The 26570-nt window shown below is 35.5% G+C and overlaps 1 protein-coding gene across 5 annotated transcripts in view; it reads right to left on the bottom strand.

Annotated features, from left to right (window-relative positions):
• The window catches only part of PFKP (phosphofructokinase, platelet), a 44235-nt gene extending 17972 nt beyond the window's left edge, over positions 1 to 26263 (bottom strand). For 2 of the 5 annotated variants that reach the window (XM_088531752.1, XM_088531749.1), the window contains exons 1-14: positions 25998 to 26263; positions 18355 to 18428; positions 11943 to 12020; positions 10803 to 10992; positions 8236 to 8401; positions 7425 to 7469; positions 7219 to 7327; positions 6700 to 6795; positions 5407 to 5499; positions 4888 to 5013; positions 4233 to 4297; positions 2722 to 2791; positions 801 to 947; positions 48 to 118 (exon numbers count right to left, since the gene is read on the bottom strand). In XM_088531752.1, the coding sequence (XP_088387878.1) occupies positions 48 to 118; positions 801 to 947; positions 2722 to 2791; positions 4233 to 4297; positions 4888 to 5013; positions 5407 to 5499; positions 6700 to 6795; positions 7219 to 7327; positions 7425 to 7469; positions 8236 to 8401; positions 10803 to 10992; positions 11943 to 12020; positions 18355 to 18428; positions 25998 to 26082 (1415 nt within the window). In that variant the 5' untranslated portion in view covers positions 26083 to 26263. The remainder of the gene's footprint in view (positions 1 to 47; positions 119 to 800; positions 948 to 2721; positions 2792 to 4232; positions 4298 to 4887; positions 5014 to 5406; positions 5500 to 6699; positions 6796 to 7218; positions 7328 to 7424; positions 7470 to 8235; positions 8402 to 10802; positions 10993 to 11942; positions 12021 to 18354; positions 18429 to 25997) is intronic. The other 3 variants (XM_088531748.1, XM_088531751.1, XM_088531750.1) reach the window with 2 other exon arrangements.
• Between the last annotated feature and the right edge of the window lie 307 nt (positions 26264 to 26570).

Here is a 26570-nt window from a genome sequence, read left to right as displayed (position 1 = left end):
AGTACAGTGGAATTCAACATAGCAATTGACCAAAATACTGACATTACCGTTTTGTACCAAGAATTGATCCTCCTTGACCAGTCCAGCCTCCAACATCTCCCCAGCTGATTTCCTTTATCTTTAAAGTAAAAAAAAAAAAAAAAAAAAAAAAAAAAAAAAAGAGATTCTGTTAAATAATTATCCGATTATTACTTCTCTTGATATGCTGCAAGTAAGTGCCAGGTATGGCTTAAGGTAAAGCTGGTTGGAACAGGTGCTGAGTCTTTTGAACTTGGCTAACAAAAAACACTACACCCAGGAGCAAGAGATTTCTCCCTTCTCATTTTTGTCTATTTGTTCTTCCTTCCTCCAGGTCACAGTGAAACAAGGGATGCAGGATGCAGATTGTCTCTTAGTAAAGATGAAAAAAAAAACAAAAAAACAAAAAACAACAACAAAAAACAACTAAGTCCAGATCTTTGAGGTTAATTTTGGGACTTATAGCTCCATCCAGGCAAACCAGGGAGCAGAAAAGTCTTGAATCCATTTTCTTCTTAGAACACCAACTAATACAGAACATTTAAAACCAAGAAACAGAGGAATCTGGAAAAACACAAAAGCTTCATTTAAAAAGCACCATTGGGAAGTTAGTTACAGCAAAGTAAAACAGATGAAACAACTCATTGCACAGAAGCAGTAGCAGTTCTGTTATTCTGTGGACAACCGATTTGCTATATAGTAACAAAACACTCCTTCCTGCTAGGTGGTGGTGTGGGCAGGGATATGGACTACTGCATTACCCACACTCATGTCATACTAACCTTCCCTCTAGCAAAACCTTCAAATCCATCAATGACAGCAAACATTTTATGGCCTTCAGTTATGCCAACTCTTACTGCAGCCCTCACTGCAGCATTCATGCCAGCTGCAGGAGCACCAACATTTAAAACTGCCACATTAAAGTTAGTCTGCAAAAGAAAAAAAAAAGTTATTAACACTTCCATTTGTACACCAAGCCTGATTTCTTTCCATTGTATACAGAGGCTAAATAGTAGAATGTATGCCGAAACTGCCATAAAGCAGTTTTCAGAACCCCTAGAACCACGTAAAATTTAAGGTGGACTAGAATGTACATAAACCTATTTGTTCCTTTTGTGGAACACCATACAGAAATAAACAGAAAGATTTTTTTTTATTATTGTTTCAAACATTTCACTAGTTTCATCTGATTTGGCAGTCAACTCATTCAGTTTTTTATGTTACCACTCAGGCTTGTTCAGCAAATACTATAAAAACATCATAAGTTACCCAACTATTTTCCCATTAGCAAAGCAGTAGTTTGTCGCAAGATACAACCTGGAACAGACAAGAAAAAAATGTAGGAACTGATTTGATTCATTCAAGCAACACTGCATTTGAGTATATTTCATTGATTAACTGCCAAAGCAGAAATACAGTAACTTTTAAGTAAAGCATCAATCCATTTTTTAGAATGACTGGCAATATAGCAGGTAAACAAAAGCACGCAGATCTTTCACAATAATCTTATATAATAAATGTTCAAACACTGAACTGAATTTTTAAAGCATTTTCCACTGTGTTTATATAGTCTCCCCTCCGAAAACGTGCTCCACATAAATAGTCTATATGTGTTGTAGTAATTCCAATGAAAAAGATCAGATATATAGTTCTAATTAAACCACATGTAGTTTAAGAGAAGGTTTTGTGTAAAATAGAACATGAAATAATTAATATTGTCAACATAATGTGTATTATGTACACATCCATTTAGGTCCTTTAATTATCTGTTCTACTCAAGATAAAAAAGTTACATGTAAAGGGATGCAAGCACTACAGTCTGGGCGTTCCAAGTGTCCAAAGTCACATACTGTAGCTGTAAAGTACTACTAATAAGGCTACCAAAATGGCTTTCAACTATACACCTACTTTAAAATAGATGTAAATACTACAAAATTATAGTATATGTGTAACATATTATAAAATTATAGCTCCTGTGTAAATGCAATAAAAATATAATTTGAATTAAAAATACAAGTGACAAGCATATTGAATTACAGCCCTTTTAAATGCTTTTGACAGTTATTAAGTTTCCATGATGTGTTATATAGTTTTTTTTTTTCCAATTAAAATGGCTAATTGTGATTATATTACTATCTATCCACATAATATCCACAAAATCTAGAAGAAGGTAACGGTGAAATCATCACACAGTTGAGGTAACTAATAATCATAAACAACAAGTAAAAAAGGAATTATCCAGTGAGATAATATAGTCACAAACTACGATCAGAAAACAAGCTATTCAGTGCACCATTAATGAAAATGGAACCTTCCTGAAATTTCTTTGTGAATAAATTTAATGCCTAGTTCCTAATAAATCCAAATTTCCCTCTTTATGCAACTTACAAACAACAGAGAAAATTATATGTATAGTAAATGACTATTAGGACTTATTAGGCACGGTAAGCATTATAATAATTCCCATAAATTCCTGAACTTGCCCAAGTCTTGAGAAGTTTTGCCATTTGAAAGGAAGGGTTACAATTCTGTATGTCATGATCCTGCCTTCTCCCAGTCCTTTCAGAATCAAATATTGTCACATCACCTCTCCTTCTCTCCATGTTAAGGAATAGAAAGCATAGCAGTAATCATGAGCACCAGATCCTATAGTACAACATACCCCAGGGAAGATGTGCATTTCCATTCTTAAAGAAACCTTACCTTTGGAAGCTCAGCATCTGGTCTTTTGTGTGACAGTAGTTTGTAGGTGTTAAGGTTGTTTTCAAAGCTCCTAAATAAATAATAATAACAAAAAATAGCATCAGCTTTCACTTCAAAATTATTTGAGAGAAACTGCTGAAATTTCTAGAAACCGATAAAAACATCAGAAACACTAATCTACAAAATATACTTTCAAGGTTTTAGATCTGTAAAAAAATTTAGTCAAATGCTCAATAGGGAATTTCCAGAAACAATATTCTGATTTTACATAAAGCATTCGGAAAGAAACAAACAGCAGTGTTTCCATTATGTTTTGTTATCAGAATTAGTGATGAATTTTTTGAGGAACAAAGTTCTTTTAAAATCAAAAACAATCCTCTGGAGGGAGAAACTCTTTCTCCAAACTGCATTTATCCTGGAACTTGTCCAAATCCAAAGCAACACTATCTCCAGAAAATTCCTCATTAAAACACTATCGCATTTTCTACAGCAGCTCTGCAAGTTCATGATTACTGTGAATGAACATACAAGGCTTGTTTGTTTCAAAAAAATGACCAATTTCCATCTGTTCTATTGATAATGAGGACTTGCTACCTATTTGAAATTACCGTATTTAGACAGTGAAAAAGAAAGCAAGTTCTAGCGAAAAATGCCCTTCTACACATGATAATAAACCTAAGAGCAAATAATACCAAATGCAGCAGCCTCAATTACAATACTTGACTTAAAAATCCTAATCTTCTTTCTCTGCAATTACTAATAGATTACATTACTCTATAAATAACACCATCTTATTGAGCAAAACAGATTTTTAAAGATGAAGACTGTATACTTGCAAAATGTTTTAGCTGACAACACTGCACTAAAATAGTTAAAATAAAACCAGGAAGTTATTACAGCTTTCACTGCTTTTTAGTATATGAAAACAAAAAAGAACATTGAAAATATCCATGTCTGTGAGATAATACCGTGGAAATATAAAATAAATAGGCAAGTGAGTTTTATAAATTTGTGATGAAGTATAGTTTATTATTAAATGACTTGAAACAGAAAATACTTTGTTAACACATAATACTGCAGAATGCTCCCACCAACATTGCTGTCAGAAAACTACCAGCTATCTATAGACAGACTTATTTTATGTGGAATTGGTTTCCAAAATCTTGTATAAGAAACCGTTGCTACTTGTTGGTCAAACGACATAATGGCTTTTTTCTTGGCGAGCTAGAGTTACGTAATACCAAAGAGTTACTAGAATTTGACACTACACTGAATCAGTATTAGTTTTTTTGCTCCTTATTTCTTATTTATACATGTAAAAACTAAGAATTTCAATATTATTTTTAAGCAACTCTTTCTGTAACAACTCCAATAAAATAAAAAAAGCTCAATAAAAAGAAAGGAAATTATATTATTTAGAAAGAAGTGTCAAGCATTAACAGAACACTAAGCCATTTACTCAGCTGTAACAAATACATTGAAAATACATTGGTAGGAATTATTGGCCATACCTTCCACGAAGCCTCACAGCCTCAACAAACCTTCCCTCATCCATGGCCTTCTGTACTTCTTGAGTCTTAAAACAAAAAGTGGCTTATTTAGTAAATTGAAAAGTTAATCATTTATTACATTTCTGTAAATGGATCTTTCTATATTTTTCAAAGTGAAAATAAAATAGTGCTAATATTTGATTAATGATCTCCTTATCATACCTCAGACTATAATAAAATAAGACAAAACGAAAGCAGAATGACACATCTGAAGTCTCCTTGAAAGGGCAATACACTTATTTTATATTTTGGGGTATTTTTTTTTCCTGCGCAATCTAAAGTAGCATTGAATAGTTTAGGTGAAGAAACCTTACTATTGTATAACACACAAATGGATGCAGCATCTGAAGAATTTGTTGTGAAGTTGAAAGGTAGATGATCTGAAGTGAAATTATTATTTATTTTTAAACATATTTAAGAACAATTTTTGTTCTGGCTTGTTGGGGGTTTGCAAGTAAGCAATAACATATAATGAACTTGAAGCATGTTCTCTATTCCTAAATGCAGCTAAGTGTTGGACACATTTCCATCAGCGTGTTAGCTACAAGAGAGCATTGACTGTTGTGCACAGTGGTCTGTTGTAGTTGAACAAACTGACTCTTTGCCAGTAACTCACCATCTGCACACACTCCATTAAAGGCAGGCGGACTGCCTGGTTTCCAGACAGGGACACAACACAGGCAGGAGTATCTGGAGTAGCTTCTAGAAGGGCAAGAACAGCTTCCACACCCATACGGCTTGCCTGAAAATAGAAAGTGTTTCAGCGTTCAAGCAAGCACTTACAGACAGTGGCTTTCAAACACAGAAATAGTTAAGAGTTCTCAATAAATGAAGTCAAAAACAGTTATTCCTTGGCAGCTGAACTTACAGCAGGTTGTTTTTGTATATTTACTATGACCCTTAAAGTAAGCAAGATGGTTCTTTGCTTCCTAATCCTACTATTGTTTCCTCTTGTGCCAAATGCTTCACTTTTCCAAACTCGAGTTCTTCAGATAGTTAATTTGGGACAATAATTGTATTTGTCATATTCAACAGTTGAAGAACATTATTTATTTGAGGGGTAGGAGTGGATAATTAAGTAAATTACTTCCTTATAGTATTTTGTACTATCAGCAGTTATTGTAGGTTCACTCACCAAAATTCTGTCAAAAGCTGATGGGGTTCCACCTCTTTGCACATGACCCAGGATAGTCACTCGGGTGTCAAAACCAAGCCGCTGAACCACCAGCTGCAAATAATTTCAAAATAAAATAGCTTTGTTAGCAACCTTTTTTTATATATATACATACATTAGTTCTATTCTGCTCCAAATGCTACTGGAATAACAAAATTCTACATGATTCTGCCTAGACTTAAACTCCAGGTTCCTAATCTAAAGGAACATTTTACTCAATGTAATCATTAGACTGCAATGTTTTAACTGCAGAGAGTTATAATGGCTTCCTTATGCAGAGTCCTCAACCTTATAAAAACAAGCCTAAACATCACAATTAGAAAATCTGAAGGAAGTTCAACTATAGTGGGTTTTATTTAGTATATGTTTCATATATGTACAACATTACATATTCTGAAAAATTCTGAGTAGAACTTTAGTGAAGCCTTCTAAACTTACCAAGTTTTTAAGAGATTTTTTGTTTGTTTTTTATTCCTTGCATTTATAGTTTTGCTCGTTTGTTTGGTTGGTTTTAAAGTTTTAACTAGCTGGAGTCTATAACAAGCAAGTAACTTACTCATTTATGGAAGAAGTACTATCTACCATATGTTGACTAAGATGTAACATTACCGTATGTTACACTGTGTAGTTCTAATGTAGGCTTTGGAAGATTGTAATTCTGTATTAAGAGTCAAAAACTGCTCCATAATAATATTGATACAGAAAGTCACAAACTTAACATCTACGGAAAACAAAACTTTACAGCCGCGGAGACATAAAGTCCATATAAAGTCAAGGTTTCCTAATTCATTTCTGTCAATATTATTTTTCAAATTCCCTTCCAAAAAGGACCATTTCCCAGAAAAATAGAATAATTTGAGCTGGAGGAATTAATAAAGAAAAAGAAAAAACACTTAGCCACCAAAAACATTTCTGGCAATGCAATTGTTTAAGGGAAAATAGAAAAAAACAATTTTTTAATTACTTATTTGATCAGATTTCATACTCCCTGTATATTGAGGCACCCATAATGTGGATGTTTTGGACTGTTACTTTATTTTCCAAGATAAAATGTCATAATTTGACTTGAAATAATTCTCATTTTTTTCAGTAGACTCTGTATTCAGACAGTAAAATAAAACTGCAATGTGCAACTAGTGAAGACTGTGAGAAGCTACTTTTCAAGAATAGACTTATTTTGCAGAACTGTTACTGCTAGTAACATGCCCTAAATAAAGAAAAAAACAGAAAGTACATAAGGATGTTGATACTTACATCCTTAACCTTCTCTGATGTTATAGCTTTGTTATGACAATCAATAGCTCCTTCAGCTACAATAATAATATTGAGCCTTTTCTTTCGTGCACGGTTCTATAATAAAAAGAAAAGCACATTCATTTAATAAAAAGTATGAAAAAAGTCTTACAGCAGATATTTGAAAGCAATTGATAGTATTTTAAATTGAATGGATTTGTAGAATTTTTTCTTATGCTTGATTATTTAGAGTTATCTTACATTATACCTTCATAAAGTGTTTTCATGAGTGAAGTGAAATGTCTTGCATCAAATTAACGGGGAAAGGTACACACCAGCTATACAGGAATAGACTTACATAATCCCTATAGTCTATCGTATAATTCTTAACGATTGTAGAAGTCAGAAAAATAACTTTTTAAGATCAAATGTCATCTAAAACATGCTGAAAATTCTGATCATGCTGTTAAAAACAAGTATATGGGGTTTTAAACAAGCATATGCAAGACATATAAAATCCAAAACAAAGTAATAGATTACCTCTGAAAGCTTAACACACATCAAATCCTCCCATCCTTCTTCTGGTGGGTATTCAGGAATAAATACCCAATCTGCACCACAGGCTAAGGCACTAACAAGAGCTAGATACCTAATAAACATAAGAAATTAAACAATTATGGTTCAAATTTCTTACTTTTTCAAAGTTTTATCTGTACTAAACACAAGCCATTTATGACTGTACATACCCACAGTGTCTTCCCATAACCTCCAGGACAAATGTTCTCTGATGACTGTAAAAATTAGAAAACATATTAAATCCAATATTTCAACTCAAAAATCCAATTCAAATTCCAGCAATCAGCAGTTTAAATCAGTTCTCAGTTTACCACGCTTAAAACACCGCATTAAACATACACTCCTTCTTTATGGATCTTCCATAGCATTATTCATTTTCAGTGTTATTTTCTTCTAAAACACCTGAGGGTAGTCAGGACAGAAAAGATGAACATTCACTAGAAATGGAATCACTGAGTCTGCATCACTTAAGAACTGCAAAGACATACTGTAACTTTTTATGTATTCAAAAATATTCAAAATATTTTACTGTTTGAATTTTATCTAGGGAGAGCTTGTACACAAATATATGTTGCTTATGATGTTACTTATATTGCTTAGATTTTACTATCACATCAAGACATAAATTAAAGGAGTAGTCTGAATCTTTCCTAGAGAAGTACTTCTGGAAAGCACACACACAAAAAAAGTCTGTACTGTAAGTGATGCAGACTCTACGTTTAGATGTTTGAGATACTGTCAGAACAGATATGATAGAAAAGCAATGGCAAAATGAAGAGAAAAAAAAAGTAAAAAATACTAAAACTTGTGAAACATGCACTCAAAAAGAACTTTTATTCACATCCTCTAAATGTCGCATATTCCAAATACTTGACTCTTATTTAAAATGAACATAAATCTTCAGCTATCACACAGCAATAGGAAACTTAATATTTGAAACAAATAATTCTGCATTTGTTAAAGTTTTCTATCACATTTTACCTCTGAGCAGTTGTCATGATGGCATCCACAACTTCAATGATTCTGTGCAAGGCTGAGTCAGTACCTATGGTCATATCAGTGCCACAGAAGTCATTGTCTATGGATCCAACCATTCCCACAATGTTGAGGTAAGCATATTTTTTAACAGCTTCTTCATCAATCTTTCCTGTTAAGAAATATCCAGAAGAAAAACTATAAGATTAAGCAAATTTTTCACATTAGACATATTGCTGCGGTCCCCTGCTCTTATAATTTGAACATACCTGATTAAATACCATTTCATGTTTAAATAAGGTTAAAGTGAAAAAGAAAGCCAAAGAACTGAACATGAGAATCTTAGATACAACTCCTTGAAGAAATGAAACAAGAGCTTTTCAGTCCATTTTAAAGTGTTAAGACTGATCACAAAACTTCTTAACATGTTTAAAATTGATGTTTTACACTTGAAGAATAGCATTCGAATAATACTCTCAGTATACAGTGTGCAACAAAAATAAAGCCAAAAGATGTACACTGTGAGCATATTGAAAGAATTAAAAAAAAAAAAAAAAAAAAGAACAAAAACAGCATCAAATTTCTGGAAAAAAAAAAGTTTTTTATTACTGAAGGGCTTGAAAGGCTCTGATTTCATGATTAATGAGCAGAGTAATAAAATCGCCTGTTCTAAATCCTGGAGTGCTTGTCCTGGAATAGTGAAAAATGTTGAATCAGCCATGAGCGTTAAAGGAACTCTAAGATGAAATATCTTAACTTCTTAAATGCTAAAAAATTACCTTAGCCTCTGTGGATGGAATAGTAGCAAATATAATGCCTTTTTTTTTGCAAGGATTCTAAAACTACATACAACAGCAAGGTTAATTTCTATACCAGAGAAGTTGGTAGAAATCATAGCGAAAAAGATAATACTAGACTCCACGCAGATAAATACAGCCTATGGAAGAAAAGTCAAAAATATTTTCTGAAAATGAAAAAATCCTTCATTACAAGTCTTTCTAGAGTTCCCTAGAGTTAATAATCAATGACTGAGAGATATCTGGTTGCCATTGTCTACCTGGATTTCCAATAAGCCTTTATAAAGATCTGTCTCCAAAGGCTTTTGGGAACACTATGTAGCCATGGCATAAGAATGCTTTTGCATGAAATAATATAAGGTTACAATAAATGGTAAGTTTAGGAAAGTTACCAATGCAACTGAATATACTACTCAGCATATACAGTAACATCCTAGAAAAGGGAATGAACAAATGTTAAGTTTACTAAAGAAATTTTTGATAAATTATTTGGGTAATTAAGGTCTGGACTGACTTTTAAGAACTGCAGGAAGACCTTGCAAGACAGGATAAGCAACAAAGTATCAGCGGGAATTCAATGTAGAAAAATGTAAATCTATACACACGAGAAAAATATCTTAACATTGCAAGCAAAGTAATTTTTTTAAAAAAATATTGTTCCTAATGTTACAAGAAAATGTTTTCATTAATAGATCAGCTTCAATACCCAGCAGCAGTCAAAAAAAAATCAAAATATTAGAAGATATTAGGAAAGAAACAGAGAACAAAACAAATATTATACTACTGTATAATCGATGTTTGCCCTCATCTTGAATACTGGATGCAGTCTGGTCTTCCCCACGTCAAAAAGGACATGGTAGAACTGGAAAAGGTTCAGAAAAGTGGAAAGCTGATCAAAGCTACAGAACAACTTTAGGAACACCTAAGTGAGACTTTTCCATATAGAAAAGAGATGATGAAGAGAAAATAAGACAGCTATAACATCTTAAATGGCATGCAGAGAAGAAGCAGAAATGATCATCTACTGTTTGTTCTAACACAAATAAGAGGATATCAAACATAATTCGCAGCCAGTAGAATCAAAATAAACAGTAGAGATTCTTTATATTCTTCATAATCCAGTTAAAGTGTAGAATTCCTTGCTACACAGTGTTTTCATGCAAAAAATTATATGCATTCATGGAGATCACATATGTTAAAAAAAAAATCCCCAAAAATGAAAAAAACCCACAACTTTCCCCTAAACATTCTGTTGGATGCTATCAAAGACAGTTATCAAGCTTGACACACCTTCAGCAACTGCCACTTAATGTTCTGAATCTGAACAAACAAAACAAAAATGATAGAGGCAGGAAAAATAACAAAACATCAACAAAAGCCTAATTTATAGCAGAGGAATTGAACTGAGATTGGATTTAGGGGCAAAGAGCATTTCAAGCAGAAGTAGTGAAGAATGTTCAGACTTCAGATTTATACATGGGAAAAGAGAGGAAAAAAGGAACAAAATCCAAAAACTTCTTGTAGAGTCACATGAGCCCTTTTAGAAACCACTGACAGTTGCCTATTAACTTATACAATCTCTCTGAGCCTTTATGGTATATGGGAAAGGAAGTACAGAAATCAAGAACTAATACTTTATGAACTGTGTTATTTCCTAGAATTATGCATTTGATTTTACAGCTTAGAAATATGCTATGAATATAATCTATGGTGTATTGCAATGTAATTTCTTTGGGAGTTAGACTAAATGTCTATAGGGTTGAACTGCTAACTTACCCTTCTGTGCCAGTTCTTCTAGAAGTCCACTCCACTCTTCACGGAACAGGTTGGCACCAGTCAAGCTACCGTCTCCACCAATTACACAAAGATTAGTGATTCCTCTCTGAACCAAGTTGTAGGCTGCTTGCAGGCGGCCTTCCCGGGTACGAAAGGCTTTGCAGCGTGCACTGCCAATAACTGTGCCTCCCTTAAAAAAAAAATATATATATATATATGTGTGTGTGTGTGTATATGTATTTATATGTATTTTATATATATACATATATATATAATGTATGCATTTATACATAAAACACCACTCTTGCTTAATCTCACTCAATGTTTATTGTGGGGTGTTGTGCTGGATGTACAGACTTATCCTCATGTGTCCATATCCATATGTGATGAATACACACATCAGAGGGGAAAAAAAAAAAAAAAAAAAAAAAAAAAGGAGAAATTCTTGAAAATTGAACATCACTGTTAACGAACTCTTTTTGAAGGAAAATGTTGAAAGATTTAGGAGTCATTTCAATAGCTTTCATGTTAATTTACATTTTTATACTTTCATATGATGGCGATAAGCAATTTGTCAACTCGTCTTTATTGTATGTGCAATACAATACTATATTGTCAAGTATATATTTTGAAAGTATGTACAGAGATCCATATGGCCACCTGTGTAATACAAAAACAAAGTCACTGATATTACCTGAGATATGGTGAATCGTATTGTGACTGCTCTTAAAGGCTAGTTCTAAATCCTCTAAGACAGGAAACCAACAGAGGTTCACAGAAAATACTTGCCTTACAAAATACAATTATCTAAGACTTTGGCCCTATATTGTGGGGCTTTGTTTTTGTTATTTTAGTAAACATAGGCACATCGATACGCATTTAGAAGACTAACAAATTGGAATTTTGAAAAAACAAAACAAAGTTTTCAAGATAGTGCCCGTGTATGAAAAACAGGACCCCACAGAGATCTTACTTTGAAAATGTCAAGCATTCATACTGTAAAAAAAGAAGGCTGAGAGTGGTATATGCTGGTCATAGTACTAGAATTACATAATCATAGATGAAATTGTTAATGGGGATCTCAAGTTTTAGTTGATTATTTGAAGTGAGAAAAAAATCCCCCCCTCCCATATCACATACCACTTGCAGAATACTTGAAACACTTTCCCATGAAACTTCAACAATATTATCACCTCCATCAACCATTCCTTGGTAACCCTGAAAAAGATGAATATTTCAGAATCCTGAATTGAGAGATTGCCTAATATTTCCACTGTAGTAATACTCACCTTGTATATTTTAGCATAACTTTAAAGTAACTAAAAACATTGAAAGAAAGATACTAATTTTAAATGAGATAATCTTAAAACAGGTACCAGATTAGAGGAAAAAAACAAACAAACAAAAAAATAACAGTTCTTAAATACAAGCCCCGAAGACCTTCAAGGTAAAGAGAGCCACCAAAATACACGGGTACTTAATTAGATCAATAAGACAGAATAGTAACATATTTTTTGACTTGCTACCAAGAAAGTATAACTCAGAAACGTGTACACTTTTTCCCCAAAAAAAATATACAAGCAAAATGAAAGAATGAACAACCAACATGAAACATTCATAAAATGTTTCATAAAGAAAAAAGAAATCGGGTCACACAAAATGCATTCTGTTTCTGGAGGCAGTTACACAATAAAGAGATGAAAGAAATTCAATAGAAAGAATGTAACTTGATTTTTTTTAAGCACTTAAGAAATACTTTAGTCTAACTGGTTTTAGATAAACAAAACAAAATAAAACAAATAAACAAAAAAGGATTATACTGTCATATAGAACTACACTTATTTGAAAGAAGGAAAACTATCCAGTGAGCAGCTGCAGGGGTCAGCTAGAGTTTTATTAACTTTCTGTGTAAATATTAACAGAAAAATAATGGCAATTATAGACTTTTTCATTAAGTGATATTAGGAACAAAGTTGGAATTACTATTCAACTTTGGTATTATTAGGTCGTTAAAAGAAAAAAATCCTTTCATTTAACTGTATCTGCAGAAAACCATGCTGAGCAACAAAGAATTCAAAAATTGTTTATGCAGTACCAGGAAGACTATTTTAGGCTTCTTAATATTAAGTTAAATGGGATTGGAAGCAAATGGGGATTTAGAAGACAGCAATATTGATAATATAAACTGGAGACACTTAACTTCGGTACGATCTAAACTAAAAGTGGGTTTCATTCAGTAAGCAGAAACTCAGAAATGTTCTACATCTGGATTGGCTTTAAAAGCCATTCATATCATAGGAATATTATATAAATATTACATAATATTTGAAGCCCTTCCATGCACAATAGGATAAATTTACCAGGGGGAGGCAGAGGGAACACAGTATGTAGAATTATGAGTTACCTAAACTAATCTTTCTAGGATTCAAGTGCAGATTCTAAGGGGAAATGTTACTTTTGCTTAATGACATTTGACTAATGAACTTAGATCATGAAACAACCAAAGATAAAGAACTGGACTAGATGAAAAAGACTGTTATAGGTCCAGCTTTTGTTATTCAACAGACCTTTTCAGTATTTTGCCTGCCATCTAGATATCTTTAATATGTACCTAACATACGAACTGACAAAAACAGGAGCCGTGAAGCTGAGACATTATTTGCACATTTCCTTCAAAATTGAAGGGCAACTTTGGGGGAAAAATGCTTATTTACTGAATTTTACTGAAATTCATTTACTGAATTTACTTATTTACTGAAAGATTTTACTGAATATCTTTCTCAGATAAAGGGCATCAAAGTACTTCACAGACAGAAACATTCCAGTAGATCTAATCTAAGCTTGATGAAGACTAGTAAATTAGTAATACAGAGCACTCCTTACACCACACAGTAATGTACAGAAAGCTTTTCCTATTACTAGTGCAAATGAAATTGCACAGAAATTCATAGACAATAAAGATGGAATGAATAGAGTTCACTGTAATTCCCCTTCCTACACAGACTAGCAAGATGCACTACAAGCTGGTAAAAATCCATACACAGTTCACATATTTAGTCTTGTCATTCACCTTCCATGTTTCAAATGGTTGAGGGAGGGAAGGGAAAGAATATAAGGAAGCAGGCAGGATGGGGTATGTCCAAGAAAATATTTTATCAATAAAGGCGAACCATATGAGCCCCGTGGCCAGAATGACTAATTAGCAACTCTAATTTGAAAGAGCAAATGCATAAAATGCTACTTGAAATTTCCTGGAAGGCCTAAAATGCCTTACAGCTAGGCTAAAGATAAACTACGACTGACTGCTACAGAATGCATTTTTAATGTACAAATAACTCATGCATTCTGACCAGTAGTCCAAATAGATTCCTCTTTTTCCATGCAGACAGTTGATAACATGGGCTATATTAATAACTCCTTCAACTACAAGGTAAGGTCAGGGAACTTTTGGAATGGGGTCGATCCATTTTGGCTCTATTGCACAAGCTTTTCTTAACTCGGTTCTGCTTGCCAAATGGTGCATGCTCTGAACAGCATAGCTAGAATTTTAACTCTCTTCTTGTATGGCTTTGGCAGATAAAGGAGAGGAAAAAAAAAGAATTTAAAACATCTTCTAGAAAAAGCTGTAGAGAAAGTGACCGAGTATAACTGAAACATTAATAACTGTTTTTCTATCTACTGCAAACCTGGCCACTGAGCAACCCATTGTAAGGATGGAAAATAAGTATTGTCAAATATTTCAAACTCTTAGATTCTGTACTGTAACACTTGCCAATTACTCAGAATTACGGGTTGAAATAAATTTAGACCTTAACAATAAAAAGGGATGTGAGACTGTCAATTTACATTTAAAAAACAAACACACACAAAAGCTTATTCAGATTCGAAAGACAGCAGCTTGGGTGCTAACACAGAATTACAGGGCAAGTATGGAAAAATAACAAACTTCTGAAATACAGTTAGCACCACACAAACATCAGTCCCTTTTTATGCTTCTTCCTTCTTCTGCCCAGTTCCTGAGAACTCTAAGAAGAGCAAAAGGGAATCTGTGTCATGCATTCACAGGGTACACACATATATATCTGAGACTTGTGGGGAGAGGAGCACTTGCCAAACATTCTCTCCAATCTTAACTTTACAAGGAGAAGAGTTTGGAAAAGAACAAGCTGCCTTCTCATAAATTACATGAGACATTCGGAGTTTCAACAGTTGCTTTTAATTACTGAGTTTTTTGGATATTGCTAGTAGTCAACTACATATACTACTAGAACTAATTTTGCTGGGTGCACAAACCACCACATAAAAGATACCAAGTTCTGCTCAAAGGAACCCACGAGCGTGTACCATCACATTTCCAATGTTGGACTCTTATAAGACTCCTAATCAAGATGAAGAATCTAAAAGCTGCAAAACATAGTGGTAAGAGCGAGTGTCCACTGGGAACTATGTGCTTCAGTTATTTGCATGGATATTTTAAGATCTCAGTTGCTCAAATGAATTGTCCACTTTTTCCTTTCAGCTGCAAGAAATAATAATAAAAGAAAAAAAAGGCAGGAAGGAGAAAGAAATCATTGTTTCCAAATAGTGAATTAGCGGTTTTTTTTTTTTTTTTTTTAGCAGACTGGTATTTTTAGATGTACTTTCACCTCTTAGACTTTCACAGCATGAGTGAAATAAATACATCAACATCAAAAATTTATTGAAATAAAGATGGATTTGGAGAATAATGTTATATTAGTCATTGAGGGTGACTACAGATCAAATGCTAGTTACCTAATAATATAAGAGTTCATCTCTAACCTGTTTAGCAAGAGATTCCATGACTAGTATAGGCAAGGAAACTAACATTCAATATGAAGCAAACAGAAACCATCTAGAGTTAGCACCACTTCCACAACAGAATAGCAGATTTTTCAGATATGCTAATTTCAAAGAAACACATTCTATTTTTTGTAACTAATATTTGTTTTCACATAGGTTCCATTTTTTCCTTCTGAGTATCAATTACAAACAAATACTTTATGTATAAACTGGAATACAAGTGTTTCTGTGATAAGCTCAACTTAAAAAAGAAACATGCATACAAAATACTCTCAAGTCACTTAGCCCTACTTCACAATTAATCTGTATATATTTATCTCATTAAAGTGTTACCTTAAAATCAAGCACACAATATTAGTTTTATTTGTGACGTGGAGCTACTTTGTCTGCAGATGCAACAGGAAAGATGACTTTACAGTGCAAGAAGTTTTTAAGAGAAGCAAAGGTCACAGGAGAAAGCATAGAAGTAAAACAAAGCAGGCTCTTTAAATCTTAACTGAGGTCTTTAGCTCTTCTTTTGACTCCAACTTAAAAAAAAAATCACTTCTAGGATTGTTGGCAATTCAGGCTTTTTCTTCATTTTTTTTTTTTAAGAGTAACTTCAATTCAGTTATCATTTAACTTTGACCGATATGTGTATAGTTAAAACCCCTACGTAAACTGTGGGTTTAAAGTGTGCTATTTTGTTTGCTTAACACACCGAATTCTAAATTTGGAAAATGTGGAAAAATACAATTTAAGAAAAAATAAAAAAAAAATAATAAATAAACCAACTTCAAGTATATATGAAAACATGGATCCTTTACATATATCATGCAAAGACTTATAATAGAGATTATTAGTGATAATTCTTACCTTCATTTATTATTATCACTACATTTACCACCACCCTCTTTCTTATTTCAAAGTGTTTAAATTATACAGTTGTTTCATTGCAAAGCTTTTGAAGATATTTCTCCAAGACATTTATATGCATTGCAAAAAAAAAAAAAAAAAAAAACAACTTAATATTTTAATCAACACAGAGATGAGAAAAGTCAACATCCTGTACTTCCTGAAAAGAACTGAATAAATTTAATCTAGAAGAGAAGTTCTCATTTTGAAATATTCCTCATACTTCCTGTGAAACATCTCTGTATCAGACTGCACAGCACAAACAAGACTGAATGACAAAATGTGATGGTAAGGCAAACTTCTAAATGCTGTTTGATTTTTATATCAATGTTCATTTCAAAATGTTTATGACTTCAGAGTGACAAATTTTTACCATTAATAGAAGAGCATAACTTTAAATAATCACATTTCAGTAATGTCAGAAAAACAGCAGCATCTCTCAGGAAACTTAACACTAAATACACTTTGTGACATAGTTTTTAAAAGCTAACAAACATACTTATAAGGCGAACTCTAGAGATGATAATTTTTTAAAAATCGGAATTCTGGCCTTTAAGATAGGCAGCCAAAAACTTCCTTATTTCTACAAAAAAAAAAAATGACCCATTTCAGCAAGCTTACTAAGCAGCTGAACACAAAGAATTCTAGAGGTTGGCAATGTAATGAGCACAGAGCTACTTGTTGTAGCACAAAAGAATTTTGGAGCACAGTGCTCTGCTTGTTTGCATGTCAATATACTTCAGGTCTCTTTAGTAAACAAACTCTAGGAATAAGCAGATAGAAAGTAGCAGAAAGAAAATGGGTAAATAGCTATCTTTTAAAAGTAAATTGATGATTTTTCTACTTGCAAAACAAAACAGAGTACTTCCTAGTGCTTCTGTGAATTCTAACATTCCAATTTGTTTATACTAAATATGAAAAATCACATTTTGCCAGTAATATTGCATATCATGCTTTGTCTCTTATGGTTATTATCATCTGTAACCACCCCAAATTGTAAGTAGTTATATCAGAATTATAGTGTAAACAGAAGGACCTTTTGCTAAAAAGTACTTGCTGCACTGTGCAATTCACATGTTATACTAACTGCAGCTGACTTTCAGGTTAAAGGAAAACTACAAATATTCTCTCAGTAAAATAATACTATATAACTGTAGTTTGTATGAGTATAGATATATATTCAATTTGTCTTCATGCCCATTAATTATTACATTATATAAATTAAGTCTTCTCTATATGCAATCATAAGTTTCAAACACAGAATTCTGCTGTCTAGACATATTGACGAAGCTCCCATTTTTTCTATTTTGTTACAAACTTTCAAACCTTAAAACAGAGAAGGTGACATCAGCCTGAAAGCTCCCCAGTCAAAAAGAAGCTCTGTTACCTGTGAAACTGGGACAATGGCACAGATTTGCCATACCTTGGAAAAACAGTCTGGGGGCACTGGGGGGATGTCAAACAGTTAAGAATTAGTGGCTTAATGTTTAGAAAGGCAATTATGCAGTAGAATAATTAGGGCCAGACAAGTACAACAAATGCATAGCTCACTGCTAGGTAACAACACATTAGTTTTTCTTAACATTTCCAAGCTTCTGCAGGTATATGAAGAATGCTATACAATTAAAAAAGAAAATTAAAATTAAATTATTTCAGTATATATTGTGTGAAAAGTGCTTTCAATTAACATAAAAAAAATTAAATAAAATGCTAATGGTACAACTTCAATTTTACACTAATTTTACACTAACTCTCTAAATATATGAGGATTCCACAGCAAAAGGGCTCAAACATAGTAAAAAGATAAACACGGAATAAGTAAGACAAAAAGACTAACCTCATAAACAAAATACACTTTGGCTTTGACGTAAATTCCCATGCGTACTACTGCGCGCACCGCAGCATTCATACCTGGGAAGAGAAGGCAAATTCATATTGTCACAGGTTATCCGCATATTCCTTTTATATAATGTACATAGTAGTGAAAGATGTCCCCAGACTGACTTTCTCAGCCTCCTTAAAAAAAAGAAAAGTTAACTCATTCCCAAAGACAACAAATAGCATCTATTAAAACACTGGCTTAACAACAGTGGAATCAGGCCATGAATATAAATGATGCAGACTTATTTATTTTGTTACAATAATTATAGGGAGGTCCACAAGCATACAATTCTATTAATAAATTGATCCTAATAAACAGTATTTTAACAGCACCAGCTACTAAACCATATCCAGCAACAGAAAGTAAATTAATTTTGTTATAATGATTAGTTTTCAATCTGAAATGCACAACATGCAGGCAGTCAAAGTTTAGCTTTTTCAAAGGAGAGATTAGGCTGCAACAGTCCTTTTTCCTCCGCTCTCCAAAGCAGCATAGTTGCAAACACAGCATATAATAGGGCTCCTTACATCACCTGCCTGCTTAAAGAGAAAGTAGCAGAAAGTTAACACCAGAAATGCTACTTGGACATCACGGATGTGCTCAAGAAAAGTGCGTGACAGACGTTTTGCTTTCCTGCGTGAAATGCTCATCTGCAATTCTCTGCTCATAGAAAACTGGGAAATTTTAACAACAAAATCTTCCACCCAAGTCCTATGGATTAAACACTTTTGATCCTACTGAGGAAAAAATATTTTTCCCAGAATCATTTATACAAATTCCAATGGTCCCTGCCATGGTTCAAATGAACTCTGATCAGCATGCATGCCTTTTGATATTGTAATGGAACTAACTCATTCAGGAAGGAACAATAAGTCACATACTAATTCCATACAGTTTAAACAGGCATGAGTATCAAAATCCCAAGGATATAAGAAATATATAAGAAATTTATACTGCTAAGTAGCCTGATCAAAGCAATTGAAAAGGCAAGCCATAAATGAGACATCCTAAAATACTGGGCAGCCCTTTTCTAAATCTGAACTCAATAACATAAAAGTCACAAAGTATATTAGCTCTGTTGTCAGTGCAGGTGAGGTAGTCACCCATTTAGAGATATAAAAACAGGGTAACAAAAGTCCGCAACAGAGTAAGTGGTAAAGACCTATCCTAAAGAACCCTGCAATATCTATCAACACTAGAAAAAAATATTGAGTTGGAAAAGCTCACCTATCTTAATAGGGGAATCGGCGAGGTTTAAAATACCACTGAAACTAAAATTTTCTCAGATATTTCTTATTTAGAAACATACCCAAAAGTCACTGACTTTTCTAAATACAAACAAACAATAAAAGGCAGAAAGCTTTTGTTATTATCCATTCCAGATGAGTATGATAAAGTCGATCCTCTGCAGGAAAAAAGGCTCACCACTTGGTGAGGATTGTTTAGAACTGCCCTTTAAGAACTTGTTTAGATTGTTTAGAACTGCCCTTCACTGTTTGTTCTTGGAGTTCAACTCTTCCATCCTTGTTTGGTAAATGAGAGGAATCTAAGACATTTTAGACATCCAATAAGCATTCACCGATAAAGACTGATTTCTCTTTCATCAGCATTTTCTGTACTACAGGTATCTGAGCAAAATAATGAGAATTTGGCTTCAACTCAAACAAGATAACAAAACTGTTCTGCTTTATCCGGAAGAAATATTTAATAAAATAGAAGAAATTAAATATAAACAGCTGCACACCTACTGAAGGCACATGCTTGTCTTTCATCAGTTTCTTACTCAGATTCCTGGACATGTATTCTAGATTCAAGTTTTATATTTAGCACGCATCTTTTAAACATGTGTTAAATAAGAGTAACTGTTCTGTCCTTGTTTCAAATTCTCTACAGATGAGCCTACAAATGTTTAACTTTTTAACTTCTTCTAAAATTGAATCAGATGTAAGCTCTCATTTCTCAAAATGGCTAGCTATTCATTCTTTCCATGGGAATTTATTCACAGCGAAATATCCACATACTTTCCTACTGAACGCTTTCTACTCTTCATGTGCTTTATATTAGTGAGACTCAAAATTTAGTTACAAGAAAGTACAGAAGCTGGCGGGGAGGGAGAGGGTGGGCTGAATGCAGCTTTAGACTTTTACACATCGGACAGTTAAATCTGAATGCACTGCACTGCTTGCACTGCATTCAAATAGGCCAATACAGAGAATTTATGCAGGGGTCTCTGCAGAATTGTGTAACAAAATACTGTTCTATTTCATTAACTGCAGCCTCTTACAATAGTACTTATAAATTACCATAATATCTATGAAATGCAATTATATGCTTATTAGCAAAAAATAGATCTACCCAGTCAATCATGGATTTACTCCTGAATAACACCTAAGAGCACCACTGATAAACATATGGGATTATAGCAGCTTTAAAAACAAATCACGGAAAAACAAATTCTTAAAACACGAGAATTATTTGAAATCTTTCTCAGTTACCACTTGCATCAAACCCTCTGAAAGAAAAATGCTGAAAGATTTATTTTGCTCTTTTCAATTCAGTAATCTGCAGCTACTTAGATGGATTTACATAATGCCTGAAATTAATTTTTTAGTTGATAATATATATACGCTCCTTCTTGATACACACATTCAATTTTGTTTGAAAGTAATATATTTCATAGCAGGGTTACAAAAGGTATTTTAGGAGTCCTTAAATCACTTAAAAGCCACTCTTTTCCCCCAGTGGCTTAATGGCTTAACATATGTCTCTGTGCTGCCCTGAATAAGACTATACAGCAAACCATACAAAGTAGGGAGAATGTATTAGCACAGCCAAAGAGAAAGATTTCATTACAGGATAAGGTGCATGAATAAGATAAAATGGATATGTCTGTATGAAAAGAGGGAGCAGAAAAAAAGTGCTCCAAGATTATAATCATCAGAAAAAAAAAGAAGAGTAGAAGCAAACAAATACAAAAACCTAACTGAATGAATAAGTAAAGAGTGCAAAAATAAACCCAAACTGTTTTCTTGATTATTGCATTTACTTCTATTTACATAACAGATTTCATTTCATATAATCACAATTCTAATTATGGATACATGAAAGCAAATGCTATATAAATGCCATTTTTCCTAAATGGAAATGGCCCGCTTGGACACAGTCCTGTGCCATCTGCTTTAGGTGACCCTGCGTGTGCAGGGGGGTTGGACTAGATGACCTCTAGAGGTCCCTTCCAACCCTAAGCATTCTATGATTCTATGATAAATATTAACACTACTAGATCAGAGCTTTCTACTGTGTGCAGACATAAACATCTAGACTTCATACATACCTCTTTCTTCCAAATGTAAAAAACATCAATAAACTAGTTTCAATCACGGAATTAATGAAGGAGATCCTCCAGAACATTAATTGCACTGAAGTAGTTCTACTCATCCATTACTAACTGCATTCTTTATTTATATAAATTTATTAATACACATTTTGTACATATATATACACACACACACTCACAATTATACTTGCTTGAAAGCTGATGTTATCTTTTATTTTTCTTTCCTAGAGTTCCAAAAAAATCCTATGGCTATCTTCAAATTACATTAGCATTCACATACAAACACCAAATTTGGAAGAATATGAAGGAGTGGGATTTCTTTATTCACTGTCAGAATCTTTTTCCAAGATAAGGGATTAGGACAAGGGGAGAACAAGCAGTGTACATCCACGCAACTATATTAAAGATGTCTTGGAAAATTCCTGGGATACCTTTAATGCTTCGAATTCGAGAGATGTGTGGCTACTACTTTTCACAGTCATGGTGTTTCAGAACTTTGTAATCCAGAAGGCCTTTATTTGTTTAGCACTGTCTCAAAACAATGCTCAGCATTTAGCGAAAAAATATTTCACCTTTAAATACTTACTTATGATCTCTTCAGGATAGGAGATTTAAAAGAGATAGATGAAAAAAGAGACAGTGCAATATATTGGCCCAGGAAAAGTAGAGTAGTGTCAAGATTTTGTAAGTCTATGTTTGACTCATTCCGGTTGTGAAAATCTGCATTTAAAATAGACATAATCACTTCTTGTGTGTTTCAGGTGGACATTTCATTTGAAGAGGTAGACATTTTCTTTGAAAAGGATACACATCTTAAGACGCTAAAACCCAGTTAACCTACCAGTTTTCACACCAGAATTAGGACCATTACTAGTATGTAATCCATGTTTCCCTCACTCATGTCATCTTCCATGACACCAGATCTTGCCGATTCTCTCAGTATTACATGGTCACTCTCAAATATAATAATATGAGTCAGAGTAGCCGCAAACTCCTCATTTCTGAACAGCTCAGAACTACCTTTTGGCTGATACTGTTCCTGCTGCTGAGCTCTACCTACCATGGCCCAAGAACTGGCAATCTCTTTGGAGGCCACACATGCATTAGTGAAAGAGAGCTGTCAAAATGGCCTGTGAGTCACTGGCAATCAGCACAAAGTAAAGTCACTGTACTGGGTGACCTGGAGCAGATCACAGCCAGTGAGTCAGAGAAAGCGAAAACAGAAGTGTGACTTAAAAAACCTTTTCTTAGCCCACCTTCCTGCGCTGCAACCACTACAATTTCAAAATAATCCAGAAACTAGACTACTTTGTGCATTTTGACAATAAATTGTCAAGGTAGTTATGAGTAAGGCATAACATACTTCTTTTAGTTCTCCGTTTAATAGCTGGCTAGCCAACGTGATGGGCTGACAAGTATAGTACTATCTATATTTTAATGTACAAAATGGCCATCTCCTCCATGTAAAATAAATCTCCAATAAATTCTTTAACTTTGTCAAATGAAACAATATACTCGTGTTAAAAATACGACAACTAAATCATAGTAATTTCAGTATGTCACAAATACATTATAGACTTTAATATTTCATAGGCAGTTAAAAGAGACGATAATAATTATATACAAAAGAAAGCTTGCAAGGAAATACCACAGAAGCATGGAAGTAATTTTAAATCTTAACATCTACTATAAATAGAGACCTCTGCATTTTACATAATGCTACCTTTAAATTATTCAAAAGTACAAAAGCAGCAAAGAAGTAACTTTTATTTCAAACAATAACTAGCATGCTTCATTTTAGACCAAGGTTTTACAGCCCACCTACCTAAACCAAGGCATCTACTGATACAAAGATATTTATTGTGATATTAACAGGTGTCCTCTAAAGTTTCCTGATGAGTTTGATTTGATTTACAGATTACTATAGACTTCTATCTACCAAATAAAGAATTTTTTTTGAAGCAAACGAGTGATTAAAGCTCTTAAAAGCAGATAAAAAGTACAATTTTATTGGCATTGAAAGTTTTCCTGACCTACGGTTTCCTGGAATATTTTTTTCCAAACAATTTAGCAGTAATAATTGTGTATTTCCTTCTGCTTGTAGTTCATAACTTCACTTCTCTTAGACATTGCCCTGTGTCAGACAAATAACCTTGAAAGGGCATGACTCATTTTGTCCCTTGTTGCAACAGTCAGTGTGCAGAGTACAGGTTGTGTATTTTACACTTGTGCACCGTTCTCAAGATAGGGCTAGGAAGCTCCACTGTGCTGTGTCATTCAGTCAAAACATCTCCAAGTTCTAAAATTGCATTTTTTTTTCTTTTTCTTTTAAGTTAGGAAAACAACACTGCCTACAAAGTGCTTGGAAGGCATCTCGTTCACTTTGTTTAGCCTTCACAACAGCCTAACTACTCAGACAGCAATTTAAATAAACTGTAACTTTTTACTCCTCCATATATACAACAATTGCAGTCAGACCATCAAACCTTGGATCCTGGAAGTCTTTTAAATGCCTTAATTCACACAGGGGCAAGGGCAGATTAAGACATTATAATAAGACATGCATCTGCTGCAGCTCTGACATTACATAATCAGCAGCCATGCGGAAGCTCAGCCTCTCCCTGAACACGCTAGTGCTGCTTGGGGCGATGCCCTGTCATAGTTTGAAATTAAAATGGCGATGTGGAGCGTAGAGCATTAACACGGAGATGCCTTGATTCACAGACCCTCCTACAATGACTTAGCAGTGGAAGTGACGAGTCTGAAGACCAAACTGTGGAAAAAAAACTTACTAAAATTTAATTGAACTGACAGTGAAAAAGAAACCAAGCTAAATCAATTAGCTTTCTTTTTCTCTGGACAGCGACTTTTTTTCCTCACTGACGTGTGCCCAATCCCTTCCATCCCTGATTAGAAAGGGCTTCGGATAATCCCAGGTAAAACGAGGGGGCACCCCGTTATTCCTGTGTGGAAAGGGAGGGAGCGAGGGAGGGAGCGAGGGAGGGAGGATGCTTCTTCCAGCCCAGATGACGCAAGGAGGCGGAATCTGCAGCGACTCGCGGCGGATCACGTACACACCGAAGGAGGGAGGGAGCGCGGAGACACTGGTCCATGCAAACTAGTAGCTCCCGTACGCACAGGGAACGTGAGCGGAGGAAAGACCTGCTCCCTTTACCTACACACACACTGGAAAACCAGACAGAAACCTCCATTGCAAATGCAGCCTGGTCCCTCCATATTCTAATGGAGAAAGTAGGGAAAATTGGTCATTATACTACTGAAATCACATAAAAAGGATTTTTCTTCTCTATCCTCCCCACCCTACAGATACAAATATTACTTTACTTTATGTGAAAGCATTCTCCAGGGGAAAAAAAAAATGTAATTTAAAATAACATAAAAAATTATAATAATAGTTTTGCATACTAATGAAACAACTCTCCTCCAATCCACAAAGATTGAGGATCTAAAATATCACAAATCACTGCACATTTTAAATCTTAACTATTAAACTTCCCGCTGTTAATAAACACGCAGTTTTCTGGTACTAAAGAGGGAAGAGGCATGTGAGGAAATATGCTTTAAATGGACTGAAGCCTCTTTCCTTTCCCTCTCTACATCCATAGGTCTTTTGTTCCTCCTGTTCCTGTGGCTTAGGACTCCCTCTACACGTAGAGATTTCAGGAGAGCCACGTTTTCGATATCCTCCTGCCGGGCTGCAGAGTAAAACTACCATCTGAGCCTTGCAAATCGCGTGTGGGAGCGTTCCCGGTGCCAAACCGAAGTGAGAAGCAGCCGAGAAGGCCGCCCACCCTCGTGCGGCGCCGCACGACCCGCTTCCTCCCGCGCACCACGAGCCAGCCGCTCTCCCGCCTCACCGCCGCGCCGGGAGGACGTTGTGTGGATGAATTAGGCGAGCGTTTCCAAGCCCTCCTCCCTGCCGCAGAGACCAGGCGTTTAAAAATGCGGCGAGGGAGCGAGGGAAGAGGCAGGATGAGGGCATGTGCTCAACTCCTCAACTCAGGCCGCGCAGAAACGTTTTTTTTTTTTTTTTTTTTTTTTTTGTGCGCAGCCCCAAGACCACCCTGCGCCCCACGCGAGCCACTTCTCCCGGACACGCCGGCCCTTCCCCTGCCTCCCGCATGGGCACGCGGCCCGCCTGGGCGCTCAGCCCCCTCACGCCACTCCGGGAGCTCCTCATCGTCTCCGCGCCCACAGCTTCCCCCGCCGCCTGCCCGCGCTCCCCGCCCCGCGCGGCTACCTTGGGCATCGCCGCCGCTGGTGAGCACGCCGATGGCTTTGCCGCTGCCAGAGAGGTTCTCGAAGAACTTCGGCTGGTGATCCATGGTGCTGCAGGGAGGCGGCGGGCTGCGGGGCTCTGCCCGGCCGCTCGGGCGCGCTCGCTCACTCCGGGGTGGCTTCCGCGGAGCCGGGGGAGATGGCGGCGCCGTACAGGTACGTATGTTTCTACAGCGAGACGAGGAAAGGGCTTGAAAAGCCCGGGAAAATGGAAACTGTGAGAGCGAGAGCAGGCGCGCCGAGGAGCTGCCGCTCTCACATCCCAGCGCAGCCTCCCGCCTCTCCCCCCGCAACCGCCGCGTCCCCCGGCGGCTCCCGCTGACAGCGCGCGGCACCGCCCCGCCCCGCCGAGCGGCCGTTGACGGGCGGGCCGCGCGGCCAATGAGCGCGCGGGCTGCGCGGCGGCCGTTACGCCGGGGCGGGGCCGCAGCGGGCGGCCGCGTTACGGGGCGGGGGGGGGGAGGGAGGCGCGCGGCGAGGGAGCGGCGGAATGAGGGGGGAGGGGCTCAGGTGGGGGCGGGAGGCGCCGGCCCCT

The sequence above is a fragment of the Tinamus guttatus genome, unplaced genomic scaffold, assembly GCF_059628265.1.
Source record: "Tinamus guttatus ecotype Peru unplaced genomic scaffold, ASM5962826v1 Tinamus_guttatus_pri_ptg000430l, whole genome shotgun sequence".
In the NCBI taxonomy this organism is placed as follows: domain Eukaryota; kingdom Metazoa; phylum Chordata; class Aves; order Tinamiformes; family Tinamidae; genus Tinamus; species Tinamus guttatus.
This window is presented reverse-complemented; position numbering and strand designations above follow the sequence as displayed.